At 40.6% G+C, this 13,552-nt stretch overlaps 1 protein-coding gene across 2 annotated transcripts in view; it reads right to left on the bottom strand.

The window, feature by feature from the left end:
* Window positions 1-13,552, bottom strand: part of urb1 (URB1 ribosome biogenesis homolog) — a 124,961-nt gene that overhangs the window by 86,208 nt on the left and 25,201 nt on the right. For both annotated transcript variants that reach the window (XM_043701199.1, XM_043701201.1), the window contains exons 8-11: window positions 11,028-11,153; window positions 9,490-9,620; window positions 5,654-5,849; window positions 619-756 (exon numbers count right to left, since the gene is read on the bottom strand). In XM_043701199.1, the coding sequence (XP_043557134.1) occupies window positions 619-756; window positions 5,654-5,849; window positions 9,490-9,620; window positions 11,028-11,153 (591 nt within the window). The remainder of the gene's footprint in view (window positions 1-618; window positions 757-5,653; window positions 5,850-9,489; window positions 9,621-11,027; window positions 11,154-13,552) is intronic.

The raw sequence follows: 13,552 nt of genomic DNA, 5'->3' as shown, positions 1-13,552 counted from the left end.
AGGAAAGTTAGCTCAAATCCTTCCCAGTAAATAATTTGTTTTGTTTAAAGGGCAACCTATTGAGCACCAGAGGTGGGCCCAGGTTAACTATGCAATTATTTTGTTCATTTTAGTTTGAAAACTTTGCAAGTTCTTAAATACTCTAACAATTAATAACAATTTCTACACTGGCCACAAACAATTTCAGTCTGGTTCATACACGTACTTGAAATATTGATGTAAGCAACCAATTCCAATCCACTCTTTCGACATTTGCAGTGGCACATCCTAGAGTATTCTTCTAGTCCCCACAATTATAAATCCAGTTAGAACAGGCCAGATTTCCCAGGCCTGATGTACTGTACCTTGCCATGCTTCTTTGAGAATATATGCAATTGAGGAGCCATTTGTTTAAAAGACTGGCCAGATGCATTCCAGTCCTCCCCTGTACTATACTTGATATGGCATTTACCTGGCTTTCTCATTATGTTATAAAGGAATCGGTTTTCTGGGTAAGCAGTGAAACTGCTTGATATGGAGAGTGTGCAATAATTTGTTTTTCTACAGATATTTTGTTTAATATTCTAAATTTTTTTGATTTTAAGAAACAAGTAAATATTAAACAGTGTTTTCCCTTACGTTGAGTCCCTGAGTAAACATGACCTTAGTAGCCACTGGAGGTAGTGTTGTAACCATCACCATAGAGAGGAGGTGGGGAATTGGGATGAACTCCTTTGTTCTAAAGGCATTGGAAATCTCTGGCTGAGCTTCATAAATCTGGAATAGAAGTAGAAAGTATAAAGAAAAATATGAAGATTATCCATGATCCAGTTCTCTGTTGGACATATAATCTATTAATAGGGTACACTAAATAAAAGATTAAATGGTTACTTGATCGACTGATTTAATCTCTTTGTTACCAGTTTAGTTTTAAATAAATACTGCAATGTTATGTATTAAACATATTAAACATTACCATCAAAAATCACAAGTTTGCTTGTCAACAAATGATTTTCCCCATTTGTTGCCAAAATTTATGGTGATGAAAATGGCAAATTTCAACAGCACATCTGCAAATCTGCTGGCTTGAAGTCTGCTGTATTACAGAAAGTCTGCAGTTTTAACAAATGTTTGTTGTAGGCAGTATGGCTACACAGCAACACAAACGTTCTCATGCAATCAAACACGAGTTATTGCAAAAGATTTCAAGGACCCAACCAAAATCACCCTTGCAGTAAAGAGCATAATGGTTCTAACTTTCAAAAGCTCTATGGCAGACAGAGTTTGCTCTGCACAGAGCTCCATTCCTCCTTTACACACAGTGGTCCAGTTTTGTCCTAGACTGAAGCTATTTCTGGGCACTGACAGATTAATTTTTGACTTTATTGCACCATATCAGAAAAGAACTCACTCATGCAACCTATCACAAATTTGCGCTTCTGAAAACCATATTGCTCAGCAGCTGGCACCATTATTTGAATACTGAGATTTCCTCTCTTTTTTAAACCTCTAGAAACACTAAGTACTGGCCTCAATTTCACAAGCAATAGAAAATATGAATCCTTGCTACTGAACTTGAAGACAGCTGCCCACAAATATCTAGTGACCACTGTGGTACAGTCTTTTCCTTTTCTTCTTGCAGATTAATTCTTGCAGCAAGTCAAGGGCAAGTCGTACTGTGCAGTAGTTGTGATGTCAGTAAGCAGGCAAAGAGCCAATACTGTTGCAATATTCACATCAGTAAAGTGAAGGAATCTATCAAACAGTACCTGCTCAGCAATAACCTGCTCACTGATGCAGTGAGTCAGGGCCACTCAGCTCCTGACCTCATTATTGCCTTGGTTCAAACATGAACAAAAGAGCTGAATTCCAGAGGTGAGGTAACAGTAATTGCCTCTGACATCAAGGCTGCATTTGACTGAGTATTGCATCAAGCAGCCCTAGCAAAACTGGAATTGATGAGAAATGGAGGGAAAATTCTTCATTGGTTGGAGTCACATCTGGCACAAAGGATGATGGTTATACAGGAGGTCAGCCATCTCAGCTCCAGGACATCTTTGCAGGAGATCCTCAAGGTAGTGTCCTAGGCCCAACCACCTTCAGCTGCTTTACCAATGACCTTCTCCCAAACATGAGGCCAAAAGTGGGTATGTTTGTCGAAGATTGCACAATGTTCAGCATATTTAACGACACGTCAGACACTGAAACAGACCTTGTCCAAATGCAGCAATGACTGAACAATATCCAGGCTTAAGAAGTATTCATGCCACACAAATGTCAGACAATGATCATTTCCAATGAGAAACAATCTAACCATCAGCCTTTGACATTTAATGGTGTTATCACCACGAAACATTCTACCATCAACATCCGAGGGCTTAACATTGATGAGAAACTGAACTGGATCAGCCATATAAATATGGTGGCTATCTGAGCAGGTTAAAAGCTAGGAATCCTCCAAAGAATAACTTATCTCCTGACTGTCCACCATCTACAAGCACAAGTCAGGAGTTTGATGGAATGCTCCCCACTTGCCTGAAAGAATGCACTTCTTACATGAGCAATGGTGAGACCCAAGGAGATAGTGAGGAAAGAGATCCATCTGAGATTGGTACAGGTGGAAAAGGGAGCAAGTCAAACAGTTAGGGCAGTCAGGAACAATGCAGAGAATGAAGTAAATCAAATTGCATTTATTTCAATGCAAGAGGCCTAATAGGGAAGGCAGATGAACTTTGGGCATAGTTAGAAAAATAGGACTGGGATATCATAGCAATTACAGAAATGTGGCTCAGGGATGGACAAGACTGGCAGCTTAATGTTCCAGGATACAAATGCTATATCAAGGATAGAAAAGGGAGCAAGAGAGGAGGGGGGAGTGGTGTTTTGATAAGGGATAACATTATGATTGTACTCAGGGATGATATTCCTGGGAATACGTCCGGGGAAATTATTAGGGTGGAAGTGAAAAATAAGAAAGGGATGATTACCTTATTGGGATTGTACTATAGACTCACTAATTGTCAGTGGGAAATTGAGAAACAAATTTGTAAGGAGATCTCAGTTATCTTGTAAGAATAATAGGGTAGATTTAGGAGGGGATTTTAACTTTCCAAGCAGAGACTGGATCTGCTACAGTGTTAAGGGTTTAGGTGAAGAGGAATTTGTTAAGTGTGTACAAGAAAATTTCTGATACAGTATTCAGATATACCTACTCTTGGGAAATTAGGTAGGGCAGGTGACTGAAGTGTCAGTGTGGCCAGCGACCGTAATTCCTTTGGTTTTAAAATAGTGATGGAAAAGGATAGACAGGACCTAAAAGTTGAAGTTCTGAATTGGAGGAAGGCCAATTTTGACAGTATTGAGCAAGAACTCTCAAAGGTTGATTGGGTGCAGATGTTCGCAGGTAAAGAGACAGCTGGAAAATGGGAAGCCTTCAGAAATGAGATAATTAGAATCCAGAGATAGTATGTTCCAGCAAGCGTGAAAGGCAAAGCTGGTAGGTGCAGGGAATGCTGGATGACGAGAGAAATTGAGGTTTTGGTCAAGAAAAAGATGGAAGCGTATGTCAGGTATAAACAGCAGAGATCAAGTGAATCCTCAGAAGAGTACTCAAGGCAGTAGGAGTATACTTAAGAGGGAAATCAGGAGGGCAAAAAGGAGACATGAAATAGCTTTGACAAATAGGGTTAAGAAGAATCCAAAGGGACTTCGCAAGTACATTAAGGACAAAAGGATAACTTGGGAGAGAATAGGACACCTCAAACTGAGTGCTGCTGAACAAGAAGAGCTTGGAGTGCAGGTTCATAGTTCCTTGAAAGTACAATCTCAGGTAGTTAGGATAGTAAAGAACGTGTTTAGTAAGCTTTCTTTTATTGGTCAGAGCATTGAGTATAGGAGTTGGGAGGTCGTGTTGATGCTGTACACTACATTGGTTAGGCCACTTTTGGAATATGGCATGCAATTCTGGTCTCCATCCTATAAGGATGTTGTGAAATTTGAAAGGGTTCAGAAAAGATTTACAAGGATGTTGCCAGGGTTAGAGGGTTTGACCTAAAAGGAGAGGCTAAATAGGCTGCGGCTATTTTCCCTGGAGTATTGGAGACTGAGCAGTGACCTTATTGAGGTTTATAAAATCATGAGGGGCATGGATAAGGTAAATAGACAAGGTCTTTTCCCTGGATTAAGGGAGTCTAGACCTACAGGGTATAGTTTTAAGGCAAGAGGGGAAAGATTTAAAAGGGACCTAAGGGGGATCTTTTTCATGCAAAGGGTGGCACATTTATGGAATAAGCTGCCAGACTAAGTGGTGCAGACTGGTACAATTACAACATTTAAAAGGCATCTGGATGGGTACATGAATAGGAAGCGTGTAGAGGGATATGGGGCAAGTGCTGGCAAATGGAGCTAGATTAATCTAGGATATCTAGTCAGCATGGATGAGTTGGACTGAAGGGTCTGTTTCTGTGCTGTGCATCTCTATGACTCCAGATCAAAAGGATTATAAATTGCCATTTCATCACCTCCAGTGGGATGCCACCACCAGATACATATTCCTCTTGGACATCCTGGTCCTCTCCTGTTCCATTCCCAATATCTCCCCACACCCATGATACCTCCCAATCATGCGCTAAAGGTGCAACATTTGCTCAATTGTCTTCTCCTCATCTAAGGCCCTAAACACACCTTCCAGGTGAAGCAACAATTTACCTGCACTGAGATCAATCTAATCTACTGTACTTGCTGCTCACAATGCAGTCGCTATACAAACTAAATGCATACTGGATGAATGTTTCCTACATTGTCTCTTTAAAAATGATCCTAAGCTTCCAGTTGCTTGCCACTTCAACACACTACCATGACCCACGCCTACATTTCTGCCTCAGGCTTATTGCAGTGCTCCAGCAAAGCTCAACAGAAGTTGGAGGAACAACACCTCATCTTCCTTCCAGTCCTCAGGACTCAACATTGAGCTTAATAATTTCAGAACATGAATATCTCCTTCCATGTCTATTACCTACACTGACAACTCTAGGTCCTGCCATGAAATGGGTTGCTTTTGGCACAGCCTACCCATTTCCTTGACTCAGTTTCCATTATCACCAATCGAGCTTCTCTTCTTCCCTAGTTTAATGCCAACAATCCCTTCGCCTGCCTAGGTCTCCCTCTCCATCTCAGTCTCCCTCTCTCTCTCTCAGGGATTCATCTCCAGATATCCACTCACTCCTTTAACTCCCACCCCACCCCCCGTCATCAGCATAAATACTTTTCCTATCTGCCTTCAGTTCTGAAGAAGGGTCACTGGACTTGAAACACGAACTCTATTTTCCCTCCACAAATGTTACCAGAAAGGCTAGCTAGTTTCAGAATGTTTTGTTTGTTTCAGAACCTCCAGCATCTACAGTTCTTGATTATATTTTAGACATGAATGAAACTTAGGACTTGCTTTTCCATGATGGTTGTTTATCAGTTTCTTTCACATACTTTTCCTTTAATCGTATATTTAACACCTTAACTTCCAACCTAAAAGCCATACCTATAAGTCATATAATCTAAGAAATTGGATGATTATGATTACAAATATTTTAAGACAGTTTAAGAGATTGGATGTTAATCGTCCAATATGTTATAATTAAAACTAAATATGGAAACATTGTGCAAGTTAGTTACACCCTACCTTTCGGAGTAGTTTGATGTTATCTAGCCAGGCCGTTTTAAGTCTAGGTACAAAGGAATACTGTGTTTCTTGGAAGAATCTGCTTAATAAATCAGGGCAAACTTTGAAGATGTTCACCATCAGATCAGCCACCAGCGCATCTTCTGTAGCTGTTTTTAAGCCCAGGAGAAACCTCAGTAGAACTACATTGCCACCCCTGCATGTGAAAACAGAGTCGATAGTTTAAAGGAAATTATTCCAGTGATTTTTTTTTAGACTTGTAAATGATCTATTAATGTATAACATCAAGTTCAAGGACGATGCACAAATTAGATTAAAATACACCGAGTTAACTTAATGAACACTTTCTGCATGATAATATGTACCTCCTATAGTCTGAGAAGTCAAACCGAGATATGTTACAACCGAAGGCTAAGAATTTGATGAAGACAAGACCAAATGGAAACAGTGTGCTCTGTTACCTTAACCACGACCCCAAGTGCCACCAGAAAGAAAAACTATTGCATGAATCACTCTGGAGGTAAGCTCCTCATTCACACCGTTGTCTGGGTAGCAATTGTTTTGAATTCGATATTTTATTTCTTGATAGCCATCTTAAATTGTCAGCCTCTGGTTTTGCTCTTCCCAATGAGTGGAAAAATACTTTTTGCCTGCCTCATGCTATGAAGGTGTAGGTGTACCTTTGAGAGAGAGTGGAAGCTGACACAGACTTAGAGAGGCACAGAGTGTGCTGAAAATTTTAAAAATGTAACATTTGGTTGACACAAATGGTTGAAGCTATGTTACCATGCTACAAAACAAATTCAAATTCAGCCAATCAGTTTAAATTATGTCCCAGATATCAAATTCCAATCGAATTTCAATTTGTTTTTGTACCATGGTAACACAGCTTCAGCTATTTGTGATGACCAAATGTTACATTTTAAAACATTTTCAGCACACTTTGCACCTCTCTAAGTCTGTGCCAGCTTCCATTCTCTCTTAAACGTACAGTACACACCTACACCTTCATAACCTTAGTATGAAGCTTTCATCATTTTAACTACCTCCATTTTGTTAACCTTAGGGGGTTAGATAGGGTCGACAGTATGAACCTTTTCCCGCGTATTGAGTCGGGTATTACAAGGGGGCATAGCTTTAAATTAAGGGGGGGTAGATATAGGACAGATGTTAGGGGTAGGTTCTTCACTCAGCGAGTCGTTAGTTCATGGAATGCCCTGCCAGTAACAGTGGTGGACTCTCCCTCTTTATGGGCATTTAAGAGGGCATTGGATAGGTATATGGAGGATAGTGGGTTAGTGTAGTTTAGGTGGGCTTGGATCGGCGCAACATCGAGGGCCCAAGGGCCTGTACTGCGCTGTATTCTTCTATGTTCTATGTTCTATGTTCAGCATTCTCTTTTGTAAAGATATGCTAGTGTTGTAACTGTATTGGATGGAGCAGCAAGTTCTGGACCATAAGTCTTCAGTACTATTGCAGGAATGTTGTCAGGGCCCATAGCCTTGGAATCCAGTGCCTCCAGATGTTTCTTGATACACATGGAGTGAATCAAATTGGCTGAAGACAGGTATTTGTGATGCTAGGGATCAATGGAGGAGGCCGAGATGAATCATCCAATTGGCACCTGTGGCAGAAGTTTTGACTTCATCTTTTACACTGATGTGTTGGTCTTTTCCATCATTGGGGAAGAGCCGCGTCCTCCTCCAGTGAACAGGTTAATTGTCCACCACCATTCATGACTGCACAGCTAAGATCTGATCCATTGGCTATGGGATTGCTTAGTGCTGTTATTTGCCGTGTATGCTGTTTGGTATGCAAGTAATATCTGGTAGCCTCAGCAAGTTGACACCTCTTTTTTAGATATGCTGTTTCTGGCATGCCCGCTTGCACTCTCCATCGATACAGGGTTGATCCCCTGGCTTGACAGTAATGGTCGAGTGGGGGAGATGCTGGGCAATGAGGTTGCGGTTTGGAGAATGATTCTGACTCTACTGATGGCCAACAACACCTCATTGATGTCTTGAGTTACTGGTGCAAATCTCAACATCGACAGTAATTTGCTCTGATACTGAGTTGCCAGATCTGTTTGAAGTCTGTCCTGTTTAGCACAGTGATAAATGCTACACAACATGATGGAGGGTATACTCAGTGTGAAGGCGGGACTTTGTCCCAATAAGGATTGTGAAGTTGTCCTCTTAATGATATGATATGGACAGATACATATGAAGCCAGCAGCTAGGTAAGAATGAAGTCTAGTATGTTTTTCCCTCTTGTTGGTTCCCATACTACCTGCCGCAGACCCAGTCTAGCAGCTATGTCCTTTAAGAGCCAACCTGCTGGATCAGTAATGCTGCTGCTGAGCCACTCTTGGAGGGAGGGGAGAAGTTGGTGGTGGGGGGGGGCGTGACATCCCTCATCTAGAGTACACTTTGCACCCTTGCCATCCTCAACATGGAGGAGTACTGATTCATCAGTTGATCAGCAGGAAGTTTTCTTGTTCATAATTAACCTGAAGCTATGAGACTTTGTGGGGTCTGGAGTCAATGTTGAAGGCTCCCAGGGTAATTATCTCCCAGCTGTATACCACTGTGCTGCCACCTCCGCTGGATCTGTCCTACCGAGGGACAGGACAGACCCAGGGATGGTGATGGATGTGTCTGGGACATTGTCTGTAAGATATGATTCCATGAGTGTGACTATGTCAAGCTGTGAGACACCTCTCCCAATTTTGGCACTAGCCCCCAGATGTTAGTAAGGTGGACTTTGCAGGGCTGGGAGGGCTATTTTCTGCCATTGTCTTTTCTGATGCCTAGGTTCTTAGCAGGTGGTCCATGTGGTTTTATTTGTTGAGACTTCAGTGATTGATACAACTGAGTGACTTGCTAAGCCAGACGGCAGTTGAGAGTCACCACGTTGCTGTGGGACTGGATTCACATGTAGGCCAGATTAGGTAAGGATGAGATTCCTTCAGTGAGGAACATCAGTGAGTCGGATTGTTTTTTTCAAACAGTCAACAATGGTTTCACGGTTATCAGTAGATTTTTCATTCTAGATTTTTATTATTGAATTGTAATCCATCTGCCATGTTGGGATTTGAACCCTGGTCCCCAAAACATTGGCTGAGTTTCTCGATTAATAGTTTAGTGATAATACCAATGTTTTCCCACAATGGTCAGTACTGGAGTCGGTGCATAATGGTGGTCAGTCTTGGAGAGCTGACAGCCTGTGATTGGCCAGCAGTTCTCCAAAACAGGTCTTTCTGATACAGAAGTGTAGCAGTCCTGCCTTCATTCTAGTGGTATCCAACCACTTCCCAACCAATTTTGTTTAGTAGGAATAGAATACAGGATCCCAGTATAACGCAGCCCCATGGACTGAACGGTCCTTATTCTATTGTAAGTGTATTCTATTCTATTATTATGATTAAGTAATACTGTCCAAGAGACTGACATTCAGATAAGTGCTTGGAATGCATAATTGAGTCCAACAGAGGTTCGGAGAAAATGCTTTACTTTAGATCTATGAATCTCCTTAGTCTAAGCAACCACTGCACACTGAAATTTTAAGCATACAATAATCTAACGTAATTTACACAATACTTTTTGGCAGAACATTCTATGACAGCATTAATAACTGAAAATACTACAAGATACAGAGTGACTTGGCACAAGGCTTCCATTAAGAGAAAGTGAGGACTGCGGATGCTGGAGATCAGTCAAGAGCGTGGTGCTGGAAAAGCACAGCAGGTCAGCAGCATCTGAGGAGCAGGAAAATCGACTTTTCGGGCATAATGCACCACACTCTCGACAAGGCTTCCATTATGTTGAGATTCCTACCTCTTAGCTGTACCCAGACTGGAATCATAGAAATTTATGCCATGTTTTAATGAGCAGCAAAGGTCCATCAAGAAACTGTGTACAAATTCCCGAACACTGTCTCTTCCAGCCACTTTGGAATCTTGGACATACTGTCAGGATTTAAATAGAGTTTAGTTTTATAGAACCTTTATACAGTATCATATTGTATTGTAGCAAGAGAAACAGGCAATTTTGTCCATCAGAACAATACTAGTGTTTATTTTCCACATCAATCTTTCAGCCATTGCACATGATCTCATATTATTAACAGAAACTAATTCCATTTTTTTCTTGCGCTTCTAGTTACCCTCACCTTAAATTAATTTGTGCCATTTATCTCAACTACTCCATATGGGAGCAAGTTCCATGCTTGAAATATACACTGGGTAAAAAGGTTTCCCTTGGAGCAGAACCCTACGAGGTTTTACAATGGGTATAGAGTATGCAGTATTACAGAAATAATTGTTCCTACTTTATTTGTCTTGTCGAAATAAGATGAAAGACAAACTTAATTTATACTGCACGCTTTCCGAATCCTTGTGATGTCACAAATTGCTTCAAGTATAACTACTGTTCTCTATTGTATGCAAATACAAATTTGCTACATCAAAGTCCAGTGTAAAGCAACCAGCTAAACTATTCTGATCATGCTGAGAAAACAAATGTTGGCCAGTGACTAGTAAGGACAGAGGGATCAGAAATGGCAGTAACAGATCACAATTCAAGTCAGTCATGGATGTAGGTTTGCTCGTTGAGCTGGAAGGTTCATTTTCAGATATTTTGTCACCATACTAGGTAACATCTTCAGCGAGCCTACAGACGAAGCACTACTGATGTTTCCTGCTTTCTATCTATATGTTGGGTTTCCTTAGGTTGGTGATGCCATTTCCTGGGTGATGTCATTTCCTATTCATTTTCTCAGTTCTGGTTGGAATTCTCGTGGATGTCTCTGTTTGGCTTGTCCTAGGATGGATGTGTTGCCCCAGTTGAAGTGGTGTCCTTCTTTATCTGTATGTAAGGATACTAGTGAGACAGGGTCATGTTGTTTTGTGATGAGTTGATCAACTAGCCACAAAACGACATGACCTTGTCTCACTAGGATCCTTACATACAGATATGGAAGGACACCAATTCGACTGGGAAAACACATCCATCCCAGGACAAGCCAAACAGAGATACGCATAAGAATACCTAGAATCATGGCATTCCAACCAAAACTCTATCAACAAACACATTGACTTGGAGCCGATTTACCACCCCCTGAGAAAAACAGGAAATGACATCACCAACCCAAGGAAACCCAAACATATAAATAGAAAGCAGGAAACAACAGCAGTACTTCGTCCAGAGGCTCACTGAAGATGTTACCTAGTATGGTGACAAAACATCTGAAAAAGAACCTTCCAGCTCAGTGAGCAAACCGACATCCAGAACCTCAACCTGAACTACAAATCCTCTCAAAACTCGCTATCAAGTCAGTCATATCAGTCCTATCATACTTAAGAAAAAAGTCTTACCCTGTCATCATTTAACTGGATGTCAATAATTCCATTCCAGTGATATAAGGAAGCAATATTGGTCAAAACGCCTGCAGTGAAAAAACGAACCTTCTGTGTTTTACTTATGGCTTTATTATAGACAACCTAGAAGACAAAAATAAGAAGGAAGAAATTTGATCTAATTAATTAAACCATTACAACAAGAACTTCTTGAAGTTATTGGTGACAAGATTTCTATGTGGATTAAATAAAAAGAAAATCTATGGCTTGTGCCCTCAATTTCCAACACAAGTAAATTTCTCAAGTTAATGACCATATGATATAGGAGTAAACATAGCTGAAAATGTGTTGCTGGAAAAGCGCAGCAGGTCAGGCAGCATCCAAGGAACAGGAGAATCGACGTTTTGGACATAAGCCCTTCTTCAGGAAGGGCTTATGCCCGAAACATTGATTCTCCTGTTCCCTGGATGCTGCCTGACCTGCTGCGCTTTTCCAGCAACACATTTTCAGCTCTGATCTCCAGCATCTGCAGTCCTCACTTTCTCCTCACATAGGCCATATATCGCATTGAGCCCGCTCCCCATTCAATGGGATTATTATATTGATCTGGTAATCCTCAACACCACTTTGCTGCAACACCACTTTCCCTATAATCGTGATTCCTTTACTGATTAAGAATCTGCCTCAGACTCAAATATTTAAGAACCGAGCCTCTAACGTGAGGAATTCCACATATTCCCCATCCTCAGAGAGAAGAAATTTCTCTTCTTTTTAAATGATAACCCCTTAATCTGAGATTATGCACCTACCTTGTAAAGTTCCTTAGAACCTTAAACGTTTCAATCAGATCACCTCTCATTCTAAATTCCAATTACTATCGGCTCAACCTCATAAGATAATCTTTCTATCCTGCTTGCTACCCTCTCAATGAATTCCAATAAATTTGTCATGCGTGATTTCCTTTTCATGAAGCCAAGTTAACTCTGCTTGATCCTAATATCTATTCCTAAACACTTGACTATTCCACCATTCATACTATACTTGAAAACATTTGCAGTGTCCCAACGTGTGTGAAATAGTCAGCCTGAAATAAAACCTCTTCTTACTTGCACTAACAATCCACTCACAAAGAGCAAGGGAAAAACAGACACAACAATTTCAGCCAAAGCAGAAGGATTGCAAATACGAAACGCGAAGGATTGGAAATATGAAATGGGAATTACTACATGACACATCTTCATGCAGTTAGAGAGCAGCACCGGTAGAAATCTAGTATAAAATTCTGGAGATTAGATCCACAACCTTTTCAAACTGGACATGTATGGTATATTTGATTTGTGTGGCTAGTATATAATACATTCACATCTAATTCATCAAAATGTAAATTACACTGCATGAGCAAATTTCTTATTCCTTGAAGGCTCAGATTTTCCTGTGGTGGTGTTTGCACTGACAGTACAAAAAAAAAACACTTGTTATCACCTGATTTATCAGCTACAGTAAAAACTTGATCCTCCTGTAGCAGAACCTAGTATCGGAACAAACAGTGAGGTATTCCAGCATGGTGTTATGCTGGCAAACTATGCCTTCTTATGGCATCAAGAACTGAAGACATGTTGATGAGGCCAGTCTTTACCTCAGTAACAAAAGAGATGTTTTTAAAAACAATATCAAGTATTTGAAAAGCTCTGAGAGAATTTAATGCTATTAAACTATTAAATATTTTTATTACTTTCATAAGTAGTCATTTGTTCCTACAAAACTTGAGTATTACTGAAAAAAGACATTTTAATTGAAGCTTTTTGTTTTGGTCTTACCAAGGCAATTACAATAATAATGTAAAGGGAAAACAACAATCATACTGCATGAGAGAGTGTACTGGTTGCTTAACAAGTGGATTGATAGAGGCATTGCCATGGGAATGTACCAATTAACTACCAAGCATTAAACCGAGGAAGTTGACTCTGATTGGTTAGGCCAGTACCTTGAGAAATGGACCAGAAAATGGCCATCACCGATTTTATTCAGTACACTTGACAAAAAGCTTGAAAACTTTGACAAAAGAAGTGTATTTTTTCAGAAATACTTTTAGAAATAGTCAATGAGCGTCCAACATCTGTCTTTGGAGATTAAATCTCCTCACACCCCCAGTTACTCCTCCAGTGTTCATTCCCCACCACTGCCTCTACAAATATGGATCCTTCCCCACATCTCAACTTCTCCAGCATCTCATCCCTGCCGATGTTAGAAAGGCACTTGATGGAAGGAGAAAACCTCAGACTGTTTTAAGACCATAAGAAATAGGAACAGGAGAGGGCCATTCCGTCACTCAAGCCTACTCCATTTTCATCTGGATCATAGCTGATCCAACACTCCTCAGACCTACTTTCCTGGTCATTCCCCATAACCCTTGATTTCCTGACTAATCAGAATCTATGGCATCAATGTGGATTTCACCATTTCCTCATTTTCCCTTCCCCCACCTCACCCCAGCTCCAACCTTCCAGCTCAGTACCACCCTCATGACCTGTCCTACCTGCCTA

This window comes from Chiloscyllium plagiosum, chromosome 12 (genome assembly GCF_004010195.1).
Source record: "Chiloscyllium plagiosum isolate BGI_BamShark_2017 chromosome 12, ASM401019v2, whole genome shotgun sequence".
Lineage (NCBI taxonomy): Eukaryota > Metazoa > Chordata > Chondrichthyes > Orectolobiformes > Hemiscylliidae > Chiloscyllium > Chiloscyllium plagiosum.
This window is presented reverse-complemented; position numbering and strand designations above follow the sequence as displayed.